The sequence below is a fragment of the Pteronotus mesoamericanus genome, unplaced genomic scaffold (assembly GCF_021234165.1).
Source record: "Pteronotus mesoamericanus isolate MK-2021 breed Mesoamerican mustached bat unplaced genomic scaffold, CSHL_Meso_final contig_130, whole genome shotgun sequence".
Classification (NCBI taxonomy): Eukaryota; Metazoa; Chordata; class Mammalia; order Chiroptera; family Mormoopidae; genus Pteronotus; species Pteronotus mesoamericanus.
This window is the reverse complement of record NW_026555060.1, coordinates 29,410,544-29,437,953: the sequence shown is the minus strand read 5'-3', so window position 1 is coordinate 29,437,953 and position 27,410 is coordinate 29,410,544. Positions and strand designations below refer to the sequence as shown.

The following is a 27,410-nucleotide window of genomic DNA, read 5'->3' as shown; positions in this document are numbered from 1 at the left end:
GGCAAGTAGATTGCAGAGTGCTGGTAATCACAGAAAACCTCTCTAAGGAAGTGACATGGTGATCTGAATAAAATGAGAGAAGAAGCAATGAGAAGATGTGGAGGGAGAGCATTCTAAACCATTGGGAGAGTATTAGGAATGAGCTTGGCAAGTTCAAGGAACACCAAAAAGGCCATGTGGTTTGAGAAGAAGAGCAGAGTGAGGGTGGAGCAGGCTTCATAGGTTATAGTAAGGAGTTAGATTTTCCTAATTGTGACAGGAAGCCATTGGAGGCCTTTGAGCAGGGAAATTGTCTGATTTAACATTTGAAGTTGGAGAAAGTCAATTCCAGTCTCATCCATCACATGGCTTTAATAGGGAATAGACAGCAGTCATATTTAGCTTTTTCTTCATCAAAACTATTTATTTGCAAAGTCACACAAATATCCTAAGTGACATTCATCCCTGACACATTGTGCCTTCCTGACATACCTTTTATCAAAAGAAAATATAAATGAAGTTCCAAGTAGTTTTAGAGTTAAACACAGTAATTTCTAATTCTTACTTTTAAGAATATTTTTACCTGTATTTGATGTATGTGATAACTTTTCTTTTTTTATTTTTTTTTTATTTTTTAATTGTTTTTAAGTTACTGTTGTCCCCATTTCCCCCTGTTGCTCTTCCCTGCCCTGCCCAACCCCTGCTCCCAAAGAAAATCACCTCCCCATTGTCCTTGTCTGTGGGTCCTTTGTTTATGTTCCTCTTCTTTCCTCCATTACGCCCTCAGCCCTGTCCCTCTCCTCTCGGGTCGGACAGCTTGTTCTTTATTTCCATGTCTTAGGTTCTTTTTTATTTGTTTATTTGTTTTGTTGGTTAGGTTCCACTTATAGGTGAGATCATATGGTATTTGTCTTTCACTGCCTGACTTATTTCACTTAGCATAATACTCTCCAGTTCCATCCATGCTATTGCAAAAGGTAGGACTTCCTTCTTTTCTTTCTGCTGCGTAGTATTCCGTTGTGTAAATGTACCATAGTTTTTTGATCCACTCATTTATTGATGGGCATTTAGGCTGCTTCCAGCAATTGACGATTGTAAATAATGCTGCTGTGAACATAGGGGTGCATAGGTTCTTCTGAATTGGTGTTTCAGGATTCTCAGGGTATAATCCCAGCAGTGGAATTGCCAGGTCAAAAGGCATTTCCATCTTTAGTTTTTTGAGGAAACTCCGGACTGTTTTCCACAATGGCTGAACCAGTCTGCGTTCCCACCAACAGTGCACTAGGGTTCCCTTCTCTCCACAACCTCACCAGCATTTGTTGTTTGTTGATCTGTTTCTGATGGCCATTCTGACCAGTGTTAAGTGGTTTCTCATTGTGGTTTTCATTTGCACTTTCTGATGTCTAGTGATGCTGAGAACCCTTTCATATGCCTATGGGCCCTCTGTATGTCCTCCTTGGAGAGGTGTCTGTTCAGGTTCTTTGCCCATTTTTTAATTGGATTGTTTGTCTTCCTGGTGTAGAGTCGTATAAGTTCTCTATATATTTTGGAGACCAAACCCTTGTCTGAGGTATCATTGGCAAATATATTTTTCCATACAGTTGGTTCTCTTTTTAATTTGCCGATATTTTCTTTAGCCATGCGTAAGTTTTTTAATTTGATATAGTCCCGTTTGTTTATTCTTTCCTTTGTATTCCTTGCCCTAAGAACATATTAGAGAAAATATTGCTGCATGGGATATCTGAAATTTTCTTGCCTATGTTCTCCTCTAGGACTTTAATGGTGTAACAATTTATATTTAAATCTTTTATCTATCTTGAGTTTATTTTAGTGTATGGTGTAAGTTAGTGGTCTAGTTTCATTTTTTTGTATGTACCAGTCCAGATCGCCCAACACCATTTGTTGAAGAGACTGTTTTTACTCCATTTTATTCTCCTGTCCCCTTCATCAAATATTATTTGACTATAGAGACTTGGGTTTATTTCTGGGCTCTCTATTCTGTTCCATTGATCTATGTGCCTTTTCTTATGCCAGTACGAGACTGTTTTGATTACAGTGGCCTTGTGATATAGTTTAATATCAGGTATTGTGATCCCTCCTACTTTATTCTTTCTCAAAATTGCTGAGGCTATTTGAGGTCTTCTATGGTTCCATATAAACTTTTGAAGTATTCTATATCCGTGAAATATGTCATTGGTATTTTAATAGGGACTACATTGAATCTATAAATTGCTTTGACTATAGTATGGACATTATAATGCCATTAATTCTTCCAGTCCATGAACACGGTATGTGCTTCCATTTGTTTGTGTCTTCCTTAATTTCTTTCTTCAGTGATCTGTAGTTTTCTGAGTACAGGTCTTTTACCTTCTTGGTTAAGTTTATTCCTTATTTTTCTTGTCACTATAGTAAATGGGATTTTTTTCCGAATTTCTGTTTCTGATATTTCATTGTTGATGTACAAAAATGCCTTCAATTTCCGAATATTCACTTTGTATCCTGCCGTTTTGCCAAATTTTCTTACTAGGTCAAGTAGATTTTTGGAGGAAATCTGTAAGGTTTTCTATGTACACTATCATGTCATCTGTAAACAATGACAGTTTTACTTCCTCCTTTCCAATTTGGATGCCTTTTATTTATTTTTCTTGTCTGATTACTGTGGCTAGAACTTCCAGTACTACGTTGACTAGAAGTGGTAAAAACAGACACCCTTGTCTTGTTCCTTATCTTAGTGGGAAAGCTTTTAGTTTTTGCCCATTGAGTATGATGTTGGCTATAGGTTCCTCATATATTGCCTTTGCTATGTTGACATATGCTCCTTCTACCCCCACTTTGCTGAGTGATTTAATCATAAATGGGTGCTGTACTTTTATCAAATGCTTTTTCTGCATCTGTTGATATCATCATGTGATTTTTGTCTTTCCTTTTGTTTATGTGATATATTACGTTTGTTAATTTGCAAATATTGTACCATCCTTGTATTCCTGGGATGAGCGCCACTTGATCATGATGTATGATCTTTTTAATGTATTGCTGGATGCAGTTTGCCAATATTTTGTTGAGGATTTTAGCATCTGTGTTCATTGGCAATATTAGCCTGTAGTTTTCTTTCTTTATTGTGTCTTTATCTGGTTTTAGAATTAGGATGATACTGGCCTCCAAAAAAGAGTTCGGATGTCTTCCCTCTTCTTGGATTTTTTGGAATAGCTTGAACAGGATAGGGGTTAGCTCTTCCTAAATGTTTTGTAAAATTCTCCTGTGAAGCTGTCTGGTCTAGGGCTTTTGCGTTCCGGGAGTTTTTTGATTACTGCTTCAATTTCACTAGCTGTTACCAGTCTATTCAGGCTCTCTGCTTCTTGCTGATTCAGTTTTGGGAGATTATATGTTTCTAGAAATTTGTCCATTTCGCCCAGGTGTTCAGATTTCTTGGGATATAGTTGTTCATGGTAATTTCTTACAATCCTTTGTATTTCTGTGGTATCGATTGTAATTTCTCCTCTTCCGTGTGAGATTTTATTTGGGTCCTCTCTTTTTCTTAAGGAATCTGGTTTAAAGGCTTGTCAATTCTTTTATCCTTTCAAAGAACCAGCTCCCGAACTTACTAACCCTTTGAATTGTTCTTTTAGTCTCTATGCCATTTATTTCTGCTGTGACCTTGACTACTTCCTTCCTTCTACTTGCTCTGATCTTTGTTTGCTGTTGTTCTTCCAGGTCTTGTAATTGTAATGTTAGGTTGTTTTGATAGCTTTTTTTTTTTTTTTTGCATTAACTAACAACTGTGCTCCCCTCCCCCATTTCTCTTCCATGACAGGAAAGAGTTACTTGTAATTTCATAGTGTTTTTCTAGTAATTTTTATACCACTGTGAATTGCTTGTTTTGTGGCTTGTATATAGATGGTTTCTTAGGGTAGTTTTTGTCTGTTTGCTTTGAGTCACCAAATTTTGAGAGACCAGCAGCTGATTTATATCCCAAATGTGAGCATCTTTGTAGTTAATGGAATGAGACAAGGATAGATATATGTACATGAAAAGCTTAAATACTGATTTTCCTTTTTTTAAAAGAAAGATTTTATTGATTTATTTTTAGAGAGAGGAGAGGGAGAAAGAAAGGGAGAGAAACATCAGTTTGAGACAGAAACATTGATTGGCTGCCTTTTGCACACCCCCAACCTGGGACCTGGCCTGCATTCCAGGCCTGTGCCCTGACCAGGAATCGAACTGTTGACCTTTCAGCCTGCAGGACAACACTCAACCCACTGAGCATACCAGTCAGGGTGTAAATGCTGATTTTACTTGCTCCCTACCAAATTTATCATTTGGTCCTGAACTAATGTTTCTCTTAACATCTCAAACTAGATTCTTACCAAATTTGGTCTTCTTTCTAATCTTGCTTCTTCACAACCATTTTATAAACATACTGACCTTTCTTTTTAAAGTTGTTTTGCTAAAATCTCTAGGACTGTACATGCATAGTTGGGAGAAGAGAGGAAAGCAAATGTGTGGGAGCAGCTCTGGGTGGGTGCTGTCTGAGTGGAGACCGATGGCAATAAAGGTATGTGCTGCTGCCACCACTTCTGACATGGGCTTTTATTGTTTGAACAGTTTTTTTTAATATGATAAAATTTATTTATTTTTTAAATTTAAATTGTATCTTATTATTAATGCTGTTACAGTTGTCCCAAATTTTCCTCCTTTGCCTTCATCCACCCAGACAACCCCCACATGGTTGCCCATATTCATGGGTCATGCATATATGTTCTTTGGCTTCTCTATTCCCTATGCTTTCCTTCACATCTCCATGACTATTCTGTAACTACAAATTTATATTTATTAAAAGGTAAAGGTATCCCTATACCTTTTTTGTCCCTGACACCCCTTCCATCTGGCAGTCATCAAAACGTTGTGTATCTATGGTTCTGTTTCTGTTCTGCTTGTTTGTTTATTTTGTTGTATAGATTCAGTTATTGATATATATGTATCTGTTACCATTTTATTGTTCATATTTTTGATCTTCTTTTTAAAGAAGACCCTTTAACATTTTATATAATAATAATGATGATGATGAACTCCTTTAGATTTTTCTTGTCTAGGAAGCTCTTTATCTGTCCTTTGATTCTAAATGATAGCTTTGCTGAGTAGAGTAATCCTGGTTGTAGGTCTTTAATTTTCATGACTTTGAATATTCCTTGCCAGTCTCTTCTGGCCTGCAAAGTTTCTGTTGTGAAATCAGCTGACAGTCTTATGGGAGCTTCCTTGGAGGTAACTAACTGGTTTTCTCTTGCTGCTTTTATGATTCTCTCTCTATCTCTAGGCTTTGGCATTTTTATCATGATGTGTCTTGGTGTAGGCCTCTTTGGATCTATCTTATTTGGGACTCTCTGTGCTTCCTTGAGTTATATGGCTATTTCCTTCACCAAGTTTGACAAGTTTTCTGTCATTACTTTTTCAAATAGATTTCCGGTTTCTTGCTCTCTCTCCTCTTTCCAGCATTCTTATGGTGCAAATGTTGGTTTGCTTGAAGTTGTCCCAGAGACTCCTTAAACTATCCTCAGTTTTTTGTTTTTTGTTTTTCTTTGGATTCTTTTTTCTCTTTGTTGTTCTGATTGGATGTTTTTTGCTTCCTTATGTTCTAAATCTCAGATTTGATTCTTGGCTCTATCCCCTTTACAGTTGATTCCCTGTAATTGTTCTTCATTTCAGTTATTGTATCCTTCATTTATAACTGGAACTTTTTTATAGTTTCCATGCTTTTTTAAATGCTATTGAGATCCTCACTAAGTTCACTGAGCATCCTCAAAACCAGTGTTTTGATCTCTGGATCTAGCATACTACTTGTCTCCATTTTGTTTAGTTCTCCCTCTGGAATTTTGTTTCATTCCTTCATTTGGGCCATGCCTCTTTGTCTCCTCATATAGACAGCCTTACTGTGTTTGTTTCCACATATTAGGTAGAGCTGCCTTCTCTATCTAGTGTAATGTGGCCTAATGTAGTAAGTGTACCATAGGGTCTAGTGGCATAGTCTCCCCATTACCCGAGCAGGGCACTTGAGGTGTGCCCACCATGTGGGCTGTGTATACCTCCCTCCTGCAGCTGGACCTGTTGGCCAGTCAATGGGAAGGATTTACCCACCCCGATCAGTTGCAAGGACTGGCGGTGACCACTGGACCCCTCCGGCCTCAACCATGGAGGATCACCTGCACAGGGACCTACTCCACAGAGCAGGACTTACTTCAGCAGGACTATGGTGCCCTCTGAATTCGTCCCTTGAATGTGTCACTTGTGGAAGTGGTTGGGTGGTGGTGCTCTGACGTGGTCTGTAGCTCTCCACTGGGTGCACAAGCTCCATGGCCTCCCAAGAGGTGCAGACCAAGGTCAGCCACCCCCTGTGCTCTGTCTGGGGCCACCCAAATAAGCTACAAAGCAATCTGCAGGTGGCTGCTGTTTATACTGAGTTTGGAGGTGGCCAAGGGAGTTCAAGTTGTAAACCAAGGCCAGCTGCTGCTAGTGCGGGCCTGGAGCCACTTAGCTATTAGCACAGGGCACACCGAGGCCAGATGCTGTTTGTTTGAGAGAATTTAGAAACTACTGAAGCAGGAGCCAAGACAAGCCAATTGTATAGAAAGGTCACTGGAAATAGCCTGGGTAGGCCCAAAAATTGGTTGTGGCAAAGCCTCAGTGATGCACAAGGGCAGGGTAAACAGCATTAGCCAGTTTCAGGGAGTCTCTGATATGATTCCCACCTGCCAGCTCTGTGGCTCTGTGAGGGAGGGCTCAGAAAAGGAACAGTGGCCTCTACCAGCATTTTTGTTTAGAGAAAGGTGCCCCCACAGCTCTCACCCTGATGCCAGACAATTCAGTTGGTCACTAAATGTCTCTAATGCCTTTCAAGCTGCTGCTCCTGTGTTGGAGCTCAGAGGGAGCACATCCAAGTAAGTCCATATGAGGTCCCTTCAAGAGGAACTGCCTGAGACTCTAGCAGTTGTCTTCCACAGCCTCAGTCCCCATTGGTTTTTACAGCCAGAAGTTATCACTTTTCTTCCAGGCACTGGAGCCCTCCGCTGGGAGCCTTGGTGGAGGGCTTGGACCTGTCATCCCCACAATATCCCTTCTGATTTCTATCTTCCACAGATGAGTATGGGACCAGCCCATTCTGTGTCTCCATCCCTCCTCCCGGTCTGGATGTAGGTTGTTCTTGAATAATGTAGTTTTAGGACTTCCGTTCAGTTTGATTTCTGACGGTTCTGAATGATGGTTGTTCTGTAATGTAGTTGTGATTTTGATGTGATTGCGTGAAGAGGTGATCCAAAGAGGTGGTTACCTATGCCGTCAACTCGAACCTCTAAAAAATGTTGTTTGAATAGTTTTCAAAATGACCTCACTTTGAGTTTTGACTTACTGCACATGATAATACTATGAAGTAAGTAGAGTCCACATTATTTTTTGTGTGTACAGATAAGAATCTTGTCACCAATACAAAGAAATGGGAAATGGCTGGTTCTGTAAACCAAGTTCATTTTCTAGTTCATCACTTTTTCTATTGTAAAGAAATGCTGCCTTAATAATAAAGTATGGCTTAAAATAAAGAGTGTGCTTCTAAACACTGTCCTAAAACCCAGAGGTCATGTAGCAAGTCATTCTAGAAACACTGAGGAGTTGGCAGTGTCCAGTCAGTCATTCTACCAAGAATGACAGTCAAGTTCACCCATGGCAGGCCATGAGTGCTACATCACTGTCACATGTCCAAGTGACAGAGACAAGAAGATGCTATTGATTATAAAATACCACAATTTCAGAGTTGTACATTTTAACAATTTAGAATCAATGAAATATGATAAAATAATTTTTCTTATTTTTCTAATAGTAATACTACTGAAGAAAATATTATCAGCCTGTGATAGATTGCTTAGCAGCTAAAGGCAAATGTGGTTAAATGAAGCTTAGTTGGCGAAACAGATAAGAAATGCATTAACAATCAAACATTCTTTATTCTGGAGTTAGGGAACAGCCAGAGAATACCTCTTTGAGAAGACAATATTTAAGCTTACGACTTAAAGGATGAGAAAGAGGCAAGCAGGAACTCATGAAGGGAAGAGAGCTCCTAGCAGAGAGGAGCAGAATGTGGTATAAATGTGGTAAGGAAGGAAAGAACTTGGTGTATTCCAGAAATTCAAAGAATGATCATGTGGCTTGAAAGAGTGTTCTGCACATAGCTAGTTATTTGGATTTAAACTAAAATATCTCCCAGTTTAGATTTAGAAGAATGCCTTGCCAGATATGGATGGTCACAGTGTTAAAGTTCATAAGGCACGTTTAATCTTTTCATTAAATGCCTTCTGAGGACTGGAATTACTTTCAAGCAAAATCTTTTATTTTGAATCAGTACTCCATAAAAGCATTTGATGTTGATGAAGTTATAGCCACATAATTATATGCAGTCAATCCTCATTATGCATGGATTCTGTGTTTGTGATTTTGCCTACATGCTAAAATGTATGTGTCACCTCAAAATCACTTTCATGGTCATTCAGAGTGGCAAAAATTTTAAGTTGCTCAACACACATTTCCCACTAAGTTTGAACGAGGCGACACTCTGTTTTGTTATTTCAGCTCTCATACTGTAAACAAGTGTCATTTTAAAGGTCTATTTAGTGCCATGTTTTTCTTATTTTTTGCTTTTTGTTGGTGATTATGCTGTTTAACATGACCCCCAAGCGCAATGCTGAGGTACTGACTAGTGCTTCTAAGTGCAGGAAGGCTGAGGTGTGCCATACAGAAAAAAATCGTGTATTAGATAAGCTTTATTCTGACATGATATAGTGTTGTTGGTCATGAGCTCTATGTTAATGAATCAACAATATATATTAAATGAGATGTCTTTGGACAGAAGCACACATAAAGCATGGTTTTGTATTGATCTGCTAATAAAAATGTTTTATCAAATCATTGGAACCTAACCTTGTAGTTCCCTTATAAGCAATAGTCCAACTTTCACTTACTTAGTTTTGTGGCACCTTCATGAGAGAACATAACCACCACAAATAATACAAATCCCACTGTACATGAATATGGGAATAGTAGTTTTATGGGACCTTTATGCAAACATAACCACCACAAATAATACGAATCTGACTGTACATGAATATGCGATTAGATCGTTCACATGTTGCTGCGTAACAAGCCACCTCAAAATTTTGTGACTTACAACAGCAACTGTTTATTAGCTCACAATTCTGTGAGTTGGCATTTTGGATTGGCTCAACTGTGCAGTTCTTTTGCTGGACATGTCTGGACGTAGTTATACATTTGTAATCAGCTGCTGATCAATGGCCTCACTCATATGTCTGATTATTTGGCTGGGGCTCTGAGCCATGCACTTCTCATCATCCCGCAGACTCACTTGGCTGGCTCGTGTCGAGGTGGCTGCAAGTTTCTCCAAAGCAACAATAAGGCAAGCCCCTGTGTGCAAGTTTTCAAGCCTCTGCTATGTCACTTTTGCCCACTCTGATCTATCAGTCAAAGCAAGCTATGTGGCCACCCAAGTGCAAATAGGCTCCCTTCTAAGGACAGCCCACAGAAAGGGCAGAGATGCAGGAAGGGGAGAATTACTCTTCTTTTTGTACAGTCTAACTCATATATTAAGCAGTTTGCTTAATTCTTTACATACTTTGTCTTACTGTTACTCAAAAAACAGTACTGTCCGTTAACCCAAAATGGCATAAAGGAAAATTGAAATTCAGAAAGATTAAGCAACCGCATAGCCAGCAATTGGCAAAGGCAGATCACACATGTCTGTGTGATTGCGAAATTTGTGTTTTTTTCCTCTGCTATTTTGTCTTCTGATAAATGAATAGCTAATTTGCCCAATTTGTCTAGTTCTGGGGAGAAAAAAACAGCAGGAAGTTTAGTTTCACAAATACATGAAAGAAACAACTGCCATTGTCTCCTGGAAAAGAAACTATGTCCTATGCAAAGTCTTACTATTGTAGTAAGTCTGAGAAAATCATGGTAGTAGTGATTTATGAATGTCTGGTACTCGATTATGAATTTGATTTGCACGAAGGGCTTACATCCTGGATGTGGAATCTTAGTTGTAATAGAATTTTTCTGAAAGACTTAAAGGAAGATGATTAAAATATTAGAGATACTGACATTGTCTGAAGAGATCTCCTTGTATTTATTTCTTTTTAAAAAATCCACAATATTACCATAGCTAGGTCCGATTATGCTGTTGTAATCATAGTTGAACTGAGAAGGGTGATTAACGATAGCAATTTATTGTATCTGAGGAGGAGAGAAAATAGGAGATGTTGTCGTTATCATAAATCATATCATAAATAACCAAAAAGAAGCACTCAGAATGCTTGTGTGGTGTCAGCAGCCAGCCCTTTCAGGCACGTTAGCCCAGGATGTAGCCATAGAAACCCCAAAGTCATATTGTTATCTTACTCTTGCTGCAGTTATGTGATACAACAGTATTAACATATAGATTAGGCCATTTATAATACTAGGTGTCATTTCAGGTTGGCTTGCTTATATAGCATTTTAGTTTTTTATTGTGCAGAATGTTAGTGAAGTAGTGCTTTTTTCCAAGTCAGTGTGTATAAGTATTATAACACATCATCATCTTCACTCTGCTATTAATTTATTGTGTTATTGATTGGTCGTACTGTACAAATTGTCATTGCCTGATTGCCTTTATCTTTGCTAGTAATTTCATTTTTTTTTTAAGTGAATAGGTTTATTTTAAAAATACCAGCCCACTTATCCATGATGAGTTGTGTTTTAAGGGTCTAATTACTGTTACACTATAGACAGGGCAATTTAAAATGTATTTTATGAGGGGGTATAGATGGTATTAAAAATTTTTAGCCTCATTTGGAACTCAAAGATTAAATGCTGAACTGGATCAATTGTTATATGTATCTTACATATACATAGTGTCTGCCTATGTTCCAACTGCCCCAGACCTCCCCTCCTTACCGCAGCTTCCCACCTGAGCATTACCCACCTGGCAGAATACTGTGTTTCAAACCACCTTTTTTTTTTTATGTTTAACAGTCTTTTTTTAGTTTATCTCTTTTTTTCTCCCATTTGATTATAATCCGTCCAAAAAAGCCATGTTGACACCATCGAAAACCTTTAATCCTCAACATTCCATCAAATTACTTCACTTACGTTTTATTTTCTTAGAGTCTCCTTACCTCAAAAAGTAGGATAGTGTCTTTCATTTGTTAGCGTTATAGGTGTAAGTGTATTTTGGTGGCAGACTTCTTTTTTAAGTATATTTTATTGATAATGCTATTACAGTTGTCCCATTTTTTCTCTCTTTTATCTCCATCCACCTTGCACCACCCCCCCTCCAACCAGCATTCACCCCCACCCTTAGTTCATGTCCATACATATAAGTTCTTTACTTCTTCATTTCCTATACTATTCTTAACTCCCCCCACCTATTTTGTACCTATCAATTATGTTTCTTATTCTCTGTACCTTTTCCCCCATTCTTTCCCTTCTCCCCCATTCTTTCCCTTCTCTCTCCCCGCTGAAAACCCTCCATGTGATCTCCATTTCTGTGATTCTGCTCCTGTTCTCATTGTTTGCTTAATTTGTTTTTGTTTTTTAGATTCAGTTGTTGATAATTGTGAATTTGTTGTCATTTTACTGTTCTTAGTTTTGACCTTCTTTTTCTTAGATATGTCTCTTTAATATTTCATGAAATGAGGGTTTGATGATGGTGAACTTTAACTTTACCGTATCTGGGAAGCACTTTCTCTGCCTTTCCATTCTAAATGATAGCTTTGCTGTATTAGAATAATTTTGGATGTAGGTCCTTGTCTTTCATGACTTGTAATACTTCTTTCCAGCCCCTTTTATCCTGTAAGGTTTCTTTTGAGAGATCAGCTGATAGTCTTATGGGAGCTCCTTTGTAGGTAACTATCTCCTTTCCTCTTGCTGCTTTTAAGATTCTTTCCTTATCTTTAATCTTGGGTAATTTAATTATGATATGTCTTGGTGTGTTCCTACTTGGGTCCAACTTCTTTGGGACTCTCTGAGCTTCCTAGACTTGCATGTCTGTTTCCTTTGCCAGACTGGGGAAGTTTTCTTTCATTATTTTTTCAAATAAGTTTTCAATTTCTTGCTGTTCCTCTTCACCTTCTGGCACCCCTATGATTCAGCTGTTGGGACATTTAAAGTAGTCCCAGAGGTTCCTAAGCCTATTATTATTATTATTATTATTATTATTATTATTATTTTGAATTCTTGCTTCTTCATGCTGTTCTGGGTGAATATTTATTTCTTCCTTTCATTCCAAATCATTGATTTGAGTCCCCGTCTCCTTCCCTTCAGTAATGGTTCCCTGTATGTTTTGCTTTATTTCACTTTGTGTAGCCTTCACTTTTTCCTCTCTTTTGTGTCCATAGTCAGTCATGTCTGTGAGCATCCTGATGACCAGTGTTTTGAATTCTGCATCTGATAGGTTGGCGATCTCCTCATCGCTTAGTTCTTTTTCTGGAGTTTTGCTCTCTTCTTTCATTTGGGCCACATTTCTTTGTCTCAGCGCACCAGTCTCGATTAATGTTTCTTGTTTAACTCCTTGGTTGTCGGACTTCTATACAGTTTGATTATCTGGCAGTTCTGGTTGATTTTTGTTTTTAAATTGACTGTTGATCTTCTTTTGGCTGTGTGAGGAAGCAGAGAGTATCTACCTACGCCTTCATGTTGGCCAGCTGGATCCAGTGGCACACTTTTAAAGATACTGCCTTTATCCATCACATAAGACAAGTGGTCAAAGTGTCAAGCATTGTTGTATGTGGTCAGTGAGATATTTAGAGGCAGAAATAGCTGTGTCATGTCCTTTAGGTCTTCTTACATGCATGGTCAACTGCATGTAGAGATGGCCATAGTAATGAAGATCTTCATCTATTAGAAGTAGGTGGTCAGATGTCAATACTTATATTTTGCTGACAAGAAGACTTAAGTCTGGGAGAGTAAATTTAGGGCTGTGCTAGGTTGCATCATGACACTGGTAACAGGTCTTAAATGTAGCTTCAGTCCAATTCCCTTTCTAGTCGACACTGTGATTTCTGTCTTACCCCTGGGTATGGTTACATATGTACTTAGTAACTGTCCCTGACACAACACTAAAACTAATAGCCACAAAATGTAGCTGATTCTTAAGGACAGTAAATCATGTCTTATTCAACTCTTTTCCTAGGATCTGACATAGTGCTTGCCAGAATGGTATTCAGGAGACACTCAGTGGATGAATGGATGAGTAAGGAGTGAACAAATGACCATCAGTAGTATTGAGTCACTTCAAAGAACTGGTTACAATAACTATATGTAATATCCACACAAATTGGAATGGTGTTTCTGGGGGGAAAAAATTGTTTTTAAATGAATTCTTTCATACTTGTTAATAAAACAGTGGGGTGCATAAACTAAAAGGAAAATAGGAAAGTTTGTGTCATCATTTGCTAGAAATTAATTTCTGCACATGTATTTCTTTTTAAAAATCAGAAGAAATCTTATTTTAAATACACTTAATTTTGAATGAATATATGCAAGTAGCATTTTATTGTCCTAATATTTAAGGTTTAAAAACCCAAGTGTATTTTCTGCTTAGTTTAAGATCATGCTACTGAATTTTAAAGTTGCATGCATCTATGCAGTTAATGAGATAAAAAGCTTTCATGCCATATGCAAGCAATTTCCTTTTTTTCCCTAATGTCCATGAGCATTTTAGATTATAGTGTTTCTTTAAAGGCATTTACTATCCTAATTAAAAAGATATTTTGTTCTAAGTTAGTATTTATAGTAGCTTAGAATTAACCCCTAAAAAATGCTTTTGTTGTGTTCAAACCGTGGTGCCTTGTTTTGTTTTTGTTCAAGAATTTTGGTAAAGAAGCATGTTTTTCTCATTACTCTGAGGAATATAGCTGTTTGAATTATTTATTTGTATCATTAATGAAAGAAAATTGGAATGGACTTTGTAGTGTCTCCCCTTTTTCATCAACATCTGTGAAGTTTTTAAAAGATGTACATTAATATGGATCCATTTTATTCCTTATATATAATTAAAAAAAGAATTTTGACAATTGTTCTGCGGTCACACAGTGAAGGAAAAAATTTGGTAAATTTGGATGCAGGATATTCATGACTTATTGTAGCATTCTTACACATTTTTCTATGTGTTTGAAATTATGTCAAAATAAAAAGTTAACAAATAATTTTACAATTAGATGTTGACTTGGAATCATTGATTGTTTAGAGAGGACCTCTATTTCCCCCTTTTTTCATATATTATGATAAGGTATTCTGCTACCAATGAAATACCTGTGGTAATAAACATTTCTGTTATTTCATATCCTATCTCATTTTTGACATGAGAAAACATACCATATATGCAAAACATTTGGCAGAGTGAAATTACTTTTTAATGTAACAGCTTTTTCCTTTGATTAAATTATAGCATTCACATTTTACTGGATTTATATGACAAAAGGTTGTTGATAGTGGACATGAATCTCTACCAGGAAGCAGGAATTAACTTTTTTTTTATAATAGGTTTCCTACACTATTGAGTGTGGTTCTTCATATGGTTTTTTTGTTAGTGTCTTCTTTTTTTCTCCTAGAAGTAAAGGAGTTATATCATAATTTATGGTATTCTTTGGTGAATGACAATGCTAATAATCACTTATAGTAAGTATCATAACTTTGAATGAATTCTCACACAAAGGATAAATCAAAATTATCACTGTTGACTTTGGCCAAGTTTTAACACAAGCAGAAAAGGGAATAATAGTTTTGTAAATAATTCCTGACTATATACCTTTAGCAGCATGAGCACTAACACTTATCCAGAAATAGCTTCTCATACTAGGGTACCTATTATCCTAAAAAATCTCCCCAGCAACTTCAGCTGCTTTCATCACAGGGGAGAGTTAACTAGGGCAGATGGCTGAGGTGATAGCCACTTGACCTGCAGATGCTAACTCTGGACTTGTGCTCTTGTTATATGGTTTGAGAGAGATTAGAGTGAAGGGAGGTTTTGTTGTATTTTGGTATGGTTTGGTTTGGTTTGATCTTCTTAAAAAGGATTGCAAGATTAACTTTATTTTACAATGGATTTTACAATGGTTTCTATGATTGACCAGTATTATTTAATAATTTGAATACTTGTTGAGCTCTAATTAGTAATTAATTTTCACTGTACTTTCAAGATGAATGATGCTAATGTCCTCTTCTGAATCAAGGAAATAAAGCACTAAGAAGTTGAGAAACTTAATTTCAAAACTAGTTTTCCTTGAACTTGTTTTTTCTCCAATATTTTTTTTTATCACATGTACACAGAAGAGTTCTTTCCTCCAGCTTCTAAATATTGAAATAGTAGCAAATGAGTTAGTTCTATGGAAATAAACATCTTTAGAATTCTCATATCAGAATGTCACACTTTTGATTTCAGATAACAGCTTTTCTTCTTATGTCTTTATTTGTGTTAAAATAAAAAGAGTTTATGACTCATTTTCTTACTATTTTTGTAACTTTATGTAATAACATCAAGATCAAACATCTTATTATATTAAACTTACGTTAACCAAGTTATATGCTGTTTTATAATAAAACTCTTTCCATGGATAAGTACAGAAAAATGTTAAAACACTTTCAAGGTGTTTTACAGATTATTGGTAAATGGTGCTACAGACATGCAAAGAATATTTTATTGCCATTCAGCTGTTACCAAACTGAACCTAACCTTCAGGTTGGGGTTTGGGATGCCATAAAGGATAAACCATTCAATAGCCATCACATGTATATCTTTTGAACTCTTAGAACATAGAATTAAAATTATTCATGAAATGAAAAGCCAGAAACTCATTTGTATAACCACCAATTCTGTTTTTGAGCACACATAAGCTAGATCAGTTGTGTTTATTTGTTGGAATTTTGTAGTATTTCAAAAACTAAAATATGTTTACTCAAATGGAAAAATTTCATACCAGGAGAATGGATTAATAAGCATAGTACAATTTTAAACAGTGAAAATGAATGAACTACAGCTACCTGCATCAACATGGGTGGATCTTAGAAACATGTTGGGTGAAAAAAAGCTAAAGAATATTATAGTATGATATCACTTATAAAAAGTTTAAAAATAAGCAAATTAGATGCAAATGTGGTATAACTGTAAAGGAACCAAGGGAATCATGAATATTAAAATGAAGACAGTAGTTACCCGGGGGTGGAGAGAGCAAAGAATGAATCAGAGAGGAACCAAGGGCGTTCCAATGTTCTGTTTACCAAGTTAGGTGGCAGTGTCACAGGTGTTCATTCATTGTTATGCTTTATGCCTGTCATGTGCTTTGCTTATATTCTCTGGTATGTATCAGGTAATTTCTAATGCTGAAAATTGATGTAATATTTCCACACTTTTCCTGTTCTTATTAAAGTTTAAGCCTTTCTTTCCAGAAAAATTCTTTTTTCATTTTGATTAATTTTGATGCTACAATTGAAGCTTTCTTATAAAATCTTTAAACATAAAAAGTGTAAATTAAACTAATCAAAACAAACAATTGTAATTTTGTATTCCTAAAATCTGCACTTAAAATAGTTTAGTTTAATAATTAATTTATATTCTTCTAAATCATGTAAAGTTTCTAGATGTCTACAAGTATGCAGCAGGGACTTGAAATAAACAAAAAATGAAAATAAACAAGAAGAATAACAAAAAACAGAATAACCCCTCCTAGCTTGTAAAGACCCACTTTGAATCAAGCAAGCTTTATGTTAATTTTTTTTTCCACTTAAATGAGAACAACCACCATTCATCTTTCTGAGGTACATTAACTCCAAGCTACAAGTGAACCAATCTGTTTTCTGAAGTATTTGCAAGGAAGCCATATAGTTTTTCCTAGCCCACCCTACATACCTCCTTCAGTTCAAAGGCTATATCTCGTGGTCATCTTGCCAGTTCCAATTTGAAAGAATCGCACACTAGTAAAATAATACACTGTAGAAAACTCAAAATTTCAAGTTATCCTACCTATAAAACAGACCTCCCATCTGGAAGACCTAGCACTGCCTTACTAGTAGTTCCGACAGTTCCCATTCTGGGGACTGTTTATGTTAGAGCAGCTTCCCTTTGCTCTCCCAGGGCATCCACCAAGCCAGCTTTGGGGCCTCACAGGCTCAGAGCTGATCTTGATCCAGATAAACCTCCAGAGTGAAAACAAGGCGCACTTTGACATATTCCAATAGTCTGCTGTGCTGTCTATTGAAACCTTCTTCCTTCTGCTTTGGCATCACCAGGATTTATGAACCTCTGGGTATGTGGAGGTAGGAGGAGGTTTTTGGAATTTAGAAATATAACACTAATAAGTATTCTAAAATATTTCATTCACTTAGAGAATGCCCTAAATTTTTTTATGTGTTTATCCTTTAGCAATTGAGTAGATTTGAAATTTATCTTGTTTTTCTGATAAGGGTAGGAACTGTAGGAAATGTTCATATTATCTAAATAGGGTGGGTCTAGGAAACTTTTCTGTAAAGAACCAGATAGTAAATATTCTAGGCTTTCTTCGTTAGTGTATAACTGAGCCAAAGTGGGAGCGGCACTTCTAGTTGCTAACAAAAAGTTTCAGAGAAGACGGAACATTTGATTGCAAATTAAGAGGAGATAGTCACCAAACTGTAAGAGGGCAGAAGATTCCAGGCAGTGGGAAGTAGCTGCCCATGCAGAGGCACAGAAGTGAGACTGCAAACCAGTTCACGTGGCTGGAATAGGTAGAGCGAAAGGGGAGGTTAATTACTGAGCTGGATGATGGATAGGTCGTGCTGGGGAAATTAGATTTTTATATTTTGGAACAGTAGCTTTCTACATATTTTAGCCCCACAACAAAAGCTTTTTTGGAAGCTCAACATGTGAAATAGATAACCTTAGGTGTAACTCCCATTTAACAAAGATTAGGGACCCAGTCTCTACTGTGTAGTAACCTCAAACAGGTTTCACAAAACCCTCAGGCTCCAACCTTTTGCCAACTAGTCCTCTAGGGACCAATGAAGTGTTTTAGGATGCGGAATCCCATGCTCAGATTTATGTTTTCATAAGATCATGGTAAGGCAGTATGAAAGAATGCTGAGGCAGGTGGGACTGAAGGCAAAAAGACCAGTTAGGCTCTTGCAGTAGTACAGAGAAGAGATGCTGAGGATTTGAACTAATTGTAGAAGAGAGCACATTAAAGGAAATGTAGTAGGTTAAAGTATTTTGTAATTTAAAAATTAAAAAATTCTGCCAAACAAACAGGACACATAGTAGAAAATTGGGTTCACAATCAGATGTGGAGAAAGAGCGGAGAGGAGCATTCTAGAGAAGTGTTTCTGACTTGGGTAACGGGAGAGATGAGAATATCATTCGCAAGTAACAGTAGCAATAATTGTGTCTTGGATTTATCTTTTTCTTTATAGCTTACGAAGTACTTTTCACATACATTAAGTCACGTATTCCCCAATCACCCCTTAGTGCTCTTGTGGTGTAACTTCTGCTGAGCCTTCATTCTCATTGGCCCCTTAAGAATCTGACTTTGCTCACTAGTCCTTCTCTTGAAAACTCTTACCCTTGAGCCTTTGACATCTCCAGATCCCCCAGGTATTTTCTTAGTTCTTCTTCCTCTTGCTTTAAACATAAGTATTCTCAGAGTATCTAGACCAGACCACTCTTTACTTCTCCCTTGCTAATATCATCCTTTATTGTGGTTTAACTTATCTAGGCAAAGATGTGTGTCTGTCTGTCTCTCTCTCTCTCTCTCTCTCTCTCTCTCTCTCTCTCTCTCTCACTGCCCTGTTTTCTGAATCATATTTTCAGCTCCCAGTTAGATATCACTAACTGTTCATCAAACTCTGTGTATACAGATTGAACTAACTATAATCATTTTCCTTCTCTATTTATTTTCTGTTTTTGTTAATGACTGTATTTCTCATTCAAGGGCTCAAACCTTGAAATTGTGTTTAAATTATTTCTCCACTCTTATACCTAATCATTTATCAGCTTCTATTCATTCCATCTTTAAAATATCATCTGCCTCTATTGCTTCCTATTTGTTACAATTATTTTATTTCAGATACTTATTGTCACTTACCTACATCATTTCAGTAATCCCTAACTTGTCACCTCCCCATTAGTATGTTACCTCCTATCCATCATATATGTTCTTGCCACAGTAATTTTGCTAACTTATACTCTGGTTATTTTTCTCCCTTGCCTAAAATCCTTCACTTAGTCCAAGATATCGGTAGAATAAAGATTATGTTTGTTTTTCTGGAATTCACAACTTCTAGAATCTAGATGCAACCCTAATAAACTTACTTTGTATATTCGCCATCTTACACCCTACTTTCCGAACAAATTATTCCCTGGTTCCTACACACTTCCTATGTTGCACCTCCATCTCTTTGTCATCTGTTCCTGTACTCCATCATTCTTAATTGCCAAAAGTCGAAAATGCTACATAATTAGTAAAAATCTTTGACATTGCTCTCATCTCTTTCTCCTTTGAACTACTGTAGCACTTTATCTGTCTTATGGTACTACTCCTTTCCTATGTGCAATTCACATACACTGTGTGCCCTGCTAAACTACAAGCTCTTTTAGGTCATGATTTATTTCTAATTTATTCCAGTAGCTCTTTGAGTCTTTATCATTGTGCATTCTGCATGGCATACGCTTAGTTAATAGATGTAGAAAGTAATGATCCAATCTTACAGCCAATCAGTCAAGTAGGCAGGGCAAGTAACATTAACCCCTTTTGAAAGGTCAGGAAAAAGGCTCAAAGAGGTTAAGAGATTGCCTAAGGCCTGTTGCTCTGTAGTGCCAGACTGCCAGCTGAAACACCATTTTTCTACTACCACAGCCAGTATGTATTCCACTGCGCCACTCTGCCTCTCAAAGTGGCTGACATCAAGCAAGTAAGATAGAAGACATAAGTAGTATACGAATTGTGTCCAGGTTGGAAGTTTGCATTTCCAAAATCTAAGAATTAAAATGTTATAAACGCATAAAAACTGTATGCCTTTTTGTCATTTCTGAGGATACTAGTCATATAATAACCAATATCTTGAATTTTAGAAGTATGTGTGTATTATGTTTGTGTGTGTGTGTGTGTGTTCATGTACACAAGAGGAAGAAGAAAAAAGAAAGATGGCACTTACTCAGGTTAGGAAAAGAATTAATAAAAGGGAGCAGATGACAACCAGGAAATACTTAGCACACTCTAGATTCTGAAAGTAGGGCCAAATCACTTGAGAGGAAGACAACTGTTTGTATTTGCTGCCACTGATTGCCACCCCTCAAAGAATGAAGGCATGCAAATTTGGAAGATCCTTGAAAACTTAATCGCTTTACTCTCTAAACACTGTCAACAATTTTCTTTTTTTTTTCTAGAAATTGTGTTTGTTTTTTCTTTCCTAGAAATTGTTTGTTAGAATTACTTTAATATCCCAGTAACACTTCTTTTCTCTTCCTTCACTAGAAGAAGAAGAAGAGCAGGTGCCCACTGATGGGGGGACATCAGCAGAAGCCATGCAAGTTCCCTTGGAAGAAGACGATGAACTGGAGGAGGAGGAAATTATTAATGATGAGAATTTCTTGAGTAAGAGGCCATTAGATAGTCCTGAAGCTGAAGAAATGCCTGCCATGAAGCGACCACGACTAATAAGCACTAAAGGAGACACCCTGGATGTAGTATTATTGGAAGCTCGAGAACCACTCAGCTCAATCAATACCCAAAAGATTCCGCCAATGCTCTCTCCAGTCCATGTACAGGACAGTGCAGACCTCGCACCTCCGTCACCAGAGCCACCAATGTTAGCCCCAGTTGCAAAATCACAAATGCCAACTGCAAAACCCTTAGAAACAAAGTCATTTACACCGAAAACAAAGACTAAAACTAGTTCTCCAGGACAGAAGACTAAATCACCTAAAATGACTCAATCACCAGCAATGGTCGGAAGTCCTATTCGGTCACCAAAAACTATATCCAAAGAAAAGAAATCTCCTGGACGTTCAAAGAGCCCCAAAAGCCCTAAGAGTCCCAAGGTTATAACCCACATTCCCCAAGTACCTGTCAGACCTGAAACACCAAATAGGACTCCTTCAGCTACAATAAGTGAAAAAATTAGTAAAGAGACCCTTCAGGTAAAACAAATACAAACACCCCTTGAGGCTGGGAGGCTGAACAATGAGAATCAGCTGAGAAAGCCTATTGTGACGGACAAAACTATCGATGATTCTATTGATGCTGTGATTGCCCGGGCTTGTGCCGAACGAGAGCCGGATCCTTTTGAGTTTTCTTCTGGATCAGAATCAGAAGGAGACATTTTTACCAGCCCTAAGCGAATTTCAGGTTCAGAATGTACAACTCCAAAAACTTCCACGTCCTTGAACAATTTCACTAAGTCAGGATCCACTCCTCTGCCACTTTCAGGTGGAACGTCGAGTTCTGATAATTCCTGGACAATGGACGCCTCCATCGATGAGGTTGTACGGAAAGCAAAAATGGGAACAGCTTCCAGTGTACCCCCCAGCTTTCCTTACCTCTCCTCTCCCTCAGTCTCTCCTCCCACGCCCGAACCTCTGCACAAGCTGTATGAGGAGAAAAACAAACAGCCTTCCTCAGTGGACGTCAAAAAGAAGTTGAAAAAGGAACTGAAGACAAAAATGAAAAAGAAAGAGAAGCAGAGAGATAGGGAGCGGGAAAGAGACAAAAGCAAGGACAAGAGTAAAGAGAAGGATAAAGTTAAAGACAAAGAAAAAGAAAAGGAGGCCAGCAAGGAAACCAAGTATCCATGGAAGGAATTCCTGAAAGATGAAGAGTCAGATCCCTATAAATTTAAAATGAAAGAATTTGAAGAGGTTGATTCCAAAGTGAGATTGAAAGATGGACTTGTGAGAAAGGAGAAAGAGAAGCATAAAGATAAGAAGAAAGATAGAGAAAAAGGCAAAAAAGATAAAGATAAGCGAGACAAAGACAAAGTTAAAGATAAGGGTCGTGAGGAGAAGGTGAAAATGGCACCAGCTCCCCTGGTACTGCCGCCCAAGGACATTGCCCTGCCCCTGTTCAGCCCTGCTGCGGCCGTGAGGATCCCAGCCATGCTGCCCTCTTTGTCACCCATGCTTCCTGAAAAGTTGTTTGAAGAGAAAGAGAAACCTAAGGAGAAAGAAAGGAAAAAGGACAAAAAGGAGAAGAAGAAAAAGAAAGAGAAAGAGAAGGAAAAGGAGAAGAAAGAGAAGGAGAGGGAGAAAGAGAAGAGAGAGAGAGAGAAGAGAGAAAAAGAAAAGGAGAAACACAAGCATGAAAAAGTAAGCAGTTTCTCATTTTCGGCAGTATCTGAACAAAGTCCTATTGAAAAATACAGGTAAACAAAGCCAGCCATTATATCTGTATTTTGTATGCAAATCATCCATAACTTCACTGGAAATATGTTTGCAGTAGGGTTGCAAAATTTAATTTTAATTCTAAAACCCATAAACTTGTGAGCCAGCCCCTATGCACCGGAAAGTGTTAAAAATTCATAGCCTAAGAGGACTCTAATTACAAACTACAAACTCTATTAACTGTACTAATCTCTAACAGTTTTTTTAAAAATCTGTAACCTTAAACTGTGAATAATATTTTTGTAATTATTGTCTACCTCATACTATTTTATACCCATATATTAAATACAAAAAAAAAAAAAACAGCTTTCATTGTTCTAAGAGCATGCAAAACTATGCACTATTTTAAGAGGATAACAAGGCCCAAGAAGTCCTTCCTTACTCACCGATTTTTTTTTTATGAGCCATTTTTGCAAGGATTTAAGCCTATGTCTGTCTACTACTTCCTGTGGTATCTCTCTTAACTGTATTTTTTTTCCATGACCCTTCATCCCCTTTAAACTCCTCTCCCCCTGCAATCATCACACCCTATAGTATCTCTTATCCTTCTATTTTCTGCTTTAATAAGATTAGGACCTGTTTCTTAGTGTCTAGGCTGACCTAGCATCCTGGATGATGGGCAGAATATAATTCCAAATATTTTGCAATGTAAGTAAATCAGGCTTCCATAGAATACAGCCAAAGAAACTGACATACACCCTGTAGTTTTATAGAAACTAGGGCCTTGATCCTTTGGGCTCATGTTGTGACCTCTGCTTTAATGGCTTTGCTCTTCAGTCCCTGGTTCTCTGGATTACAGTGGTTAACTGGTTGATCTGAATTTTTTTTTAACTTTCTTAATCAGTGTCTGACTGTTGTGCCATACACACATATCTTCAAAGATCCTTTCCCTGCCTTTTAGCAGCAAACCTCCTTGAGTTTGACTACAAAATAATACATAGTGATTTTTTTTCCACATAATGAAATATGATATATTTGACCTATACCAGATCTATTACCAATACTTTCACAATATTTTTTATTTCAAACTTAGTTAGAAGAATTAGTTTAGCTGACAAGAAGTGATGGCAACTCTCACATCTTTCTGCCTAACTTTATTTCTTTAATAAATAGCCCTTGGCTATTCTAAAATATAAAGTAGTAGAATGGAAATTCTGATATTAATAATTGAACATTGTCAAGTTAACAAGACACAGAATTCTGCTTTTATTTCTATTTAAAAAATCATTTTATCATTCTGTTATCTTTATGTAGTATCAGATACTTCCATATACCCTCTTCTCCTAACATACCTGTGACATATGTCCAGTAGGTATTGTTATTAACATTTACCAATGAGAAACTGAACCTGAGTGATTTGTCCAAGTCAAAGTCAAACAGCAAGAGCCAGGTCATGTACGCGCATACACATATACCTCACATTTCAGAATGTTTACTACTAGAGATCTTGCCTGACAGCAGTTAGTCACTTATCCATCATGTACCTAGTAATTTGGCAACTGAGCCCTCAACAAATCAAATACGATACTGTTGCTTTCATCACCATCTTAAGCTTGGAAAGTCAATGGTGGTGTTTCAGCTGCCATTATGAATTTAAGTAGAGTCCATCAGATTAGATTTGTAACAGCAGTCTATGCCTTTTTTCAGCATCTACCCGACTTTGGGAAAGAAAAGTCTCTCAGACTGTCTTGGTTGAAGGCAAAGGCTCAGTTACGGGTGGCACAGATTTCACCTAACAGAAGCCTACAAGTCCTTGTATCAGTTTTGATGGGTTATGGATCTGATAAGTAACAAAAGATGAGAAATTATGAAGTCAGCTATCTTATAAGGTATTTAAAAACAATAAACAGTATTGTCTCTAGAGTTAAACCTGAGTTCAAATCTCGACTTTTTTAGCTGTGCAAAATTGGGCAAGTTACTTTTGTAAGGATTAAATGAGGAAATATCTGAGGTGTGCTTAGAACTCTCTCTGGCACATAAATAATGCTCCGTAAATGGGAGATGATGGTGATGGTGGTGGCAAGTGTTATTATTCCATTCTGAGTCAACCCCTGAAAGGTAGAACTATAAAATTTGCTACGTCATTGTACTGTACTAGCTAACTTATGTATGATAGGAGTGAGTCAGCTATGGTTACAGTGTCTAAAAATTATTTCTGCTTCCTAGGCATTCTTTTAAACTTTAGCTCTTTATGCAGATAGGAAAAGATAAAAGCTAGTGAACCCCATGGAAATGCCATTGACAAGGAATAGAAATTGAGATATTAACTTAAACATTGACTTCTTTTTCAACCCCATTTAATCCCCCTCAAGCCATATGAGTTAATGAAAGTAGACCTGAAATTGGGTTATAGGTGGTCTAAGAGGTATCTTACATATCCACAGAAGAAAGAAAACAAGAGTAGATCAAAATGAAGGATATCTAAGCTGCCCCAAGAAAATGTCTTCCCTGAAGAGAATGAGGGCCAACAATCTTACCTTCTCATCACAACCAACCCCTGGGAGCAGCTCTCACAGGCATTGATGCAGAGCAGCATGCAAGGGCATTGTTTTAATAAAGGAGAATAATCTTTTATATAGTTAGTTCGCCTACCTGTGAAGTTTTTACCATCTACACTCACCTGTATCAATGTAAGAACAATAAAGATATTAATTAGATGGTGGTCTGTACGGTAGGTAGAAGGAGCCTTGGGCTTTGGATTCCAGCAGATCCAGGACATGTTTTTTACTTTCTTTAATCTTTAGGTACTTCATCTGTAAAGTAGGGATATGATAATCACACTTTTTTTAAAACAGCAAAAGGATAATAGTTAATATTTATGAGTAATTACTGTATGCTAACCACTATATATAAGTTTAATTCCTTATCACAATTGTATAAGGGAGTTGCTATAGTTATTGTCACTTTAAGATGAGAAACAAAGGCTTAGAGAGATTAATAAACCTGCTCAAGATCATACACATAGTAAATGATTTAACAGGAGCCACACTTTCAACCCAGGCCATCAGATGCTATAACCGATGTTTTAAACACCATACTCCTAATTGAATTAAAATGGACTAAGAGAAACGATGTGTGCAACTCATCTTGCTCAGTGACACACCATCAGAAAGAAAAATAATTTTTTTCTAGTGGTAGACAAATAGTCCCAGTGGTGGCTCACAGAGAGCATATGCTTTGGCAATCAGACTAACTTGGATCTACCACATATTTGGTATTCACCAGTCTCTCCTAACCTCTCTGATCTTCCCTTTATCTCCTTCCTCCTATTCAGTACTGGGCAACAACATCATCATAAAGTGTGATTTACCTCTGCTTAAAAACAATAGTTTCATATCTTCTCTAAGAATAGTTTGGCATAAAAGGCCTTCCTCTCTGCCTTCTCATTAAAAAAAAAAGACTAATTTGTATCATATGAAATGAGTAAAATGACTATGACAGTTCAGGATTTTCTTACAACTAACCAGTAATATCTATAATCAACCCACAGGAGATTGGATTTGCTTTTAATGGAAAGCTCTTTAGTTCTATAAAGGATTCCCCAGATTTTTGTCATATCAATTAATGAATTATCTTATTTAAACTAACATTAGGTATTGAATGAACTAACCCAGATAGTAAATGATATTTAATGGCTGCCACTTACTGAGTGCGTGTACTTGGTACTTGCGAGACCTGGCCAGAAACTAATTCTCCCAAGAGCCCTGAGGGTTTGGTACTGTTTGCTCCTATTTTATAGTTGAGAAAAACAGAAAGGTTGAGTAACCTGGTGCAGCTCATGAGTGGAGCAGCTATGCCTTGACCCAGGTTTTGTCCAAGCAAAACCATTGTTTATTATCCAAAAAGGCTTTCTCAGGCCAGGCACCCCTGATGGAAGCTGATGAGAGAGATAAGCATGGTTCCATACTCTACAGTACACTGACATTATGATTCTAGAAAACTGTGGTCCCTGAAGAGATCTTAAGAGACTTCCTGTTTGACATATTTTAAAGGACAGTGGAGGTCCTTAAAGATTTAATAATTTCAGTAATCAAACAATTAAAATGTTGAATATTTCTTTATTCTATCTCCAGATCCCTTAGCATTTATCCCCAAATAACCTTTATTGAACTTAAACAGTTTGTTCTTTAGAGAACGATAAATAGTTTTACTGTTTCATGCCTTTAACAAAAGGTTATCACCATTTTCCCTTCTATTTGAAGTAACATCTCATTTCCAGTCTTTTCTCATCAGCTCTTATAATTAACTAGCGAAATGAAGGGTCTTGGTAAATAAAATGACCCAGTAAAAAGGAGGAAATACTCTCTTCCTGTTTCTTACAGCTGTCTGTTCCAAGAGGAACCAGTAACTAATGTTTAAATGGCTGTGTTTGAATTTATAGAAATTTACCAAAGGCCATCTTCATGTGAATGAACTCTGAGCACTTAATGAAAGCCTGAGTTCTGTTTCATTTGTCCTTGCTGGAGTCCACTTTTTATACTTGACCACAACTGCAGATCTCCTTCTAACTGTCTGGTATTTTAAACAGAGTATCAGTGTTTAGTTAGACTGTGTTTCCAAATGAAAATAATGTAAAGACCTTAATTGCCAAGAAAGACAGGAAAATGGTTACCAATGTCATAGTTCAGCTTCCAAAATGTTAGCTTATTAAATTTGGCCTTCTTCACTACTATTTCGGGGGATTTCTCTGACATACTGGCATAGATGGGAATCTGAACTCGGGCTGGCTAAACTTGCTGCCACCTTGCCCAGCACACATGTATAGTTGTTGTTGTTTTTTTCTTTTTAATGAAAGAAGTTTAACATTAAAAAAATAGAAAATAAAAACTTGGCCAGATTATATTGACAAAGCTGCCCATTACCTTTGCAGAAAGTCCCTGTCGGAAGATAAACTTTAAAGCTGGAATGCATGAAAGAGTTCCAAGATAGAATTTAAATTTAAACTGATTCTTTATAGATAAGCTTTTTAAAAATCCACCTCTTTGCTTCAAGTCAGGATTTT

General features: G+C 37.1%; 1 protein-coding gene across 1 annotated transcript in view; it reads left to right on the top strand.

Moving 5' to 3' along the window:
- Nucleotides 1-27,410, top strand: part of TAF3 (TATA-box binding protein associated factor 3) — a 168,546-nt gene that overhangs the window by 98,696 nt on the left and 42,440 nt on the right. The window contains exon 3 of the mRNA XM_054593871.1: nt 20,505-22,333. Within this exon, the coding sequence (XP_054449846.1) occupies nt 20,505-22,333 (1,829 nt within the window). The remainder of the gene's footprint in view (nt 1-20,504; nt 22,334-27,410) is intronic.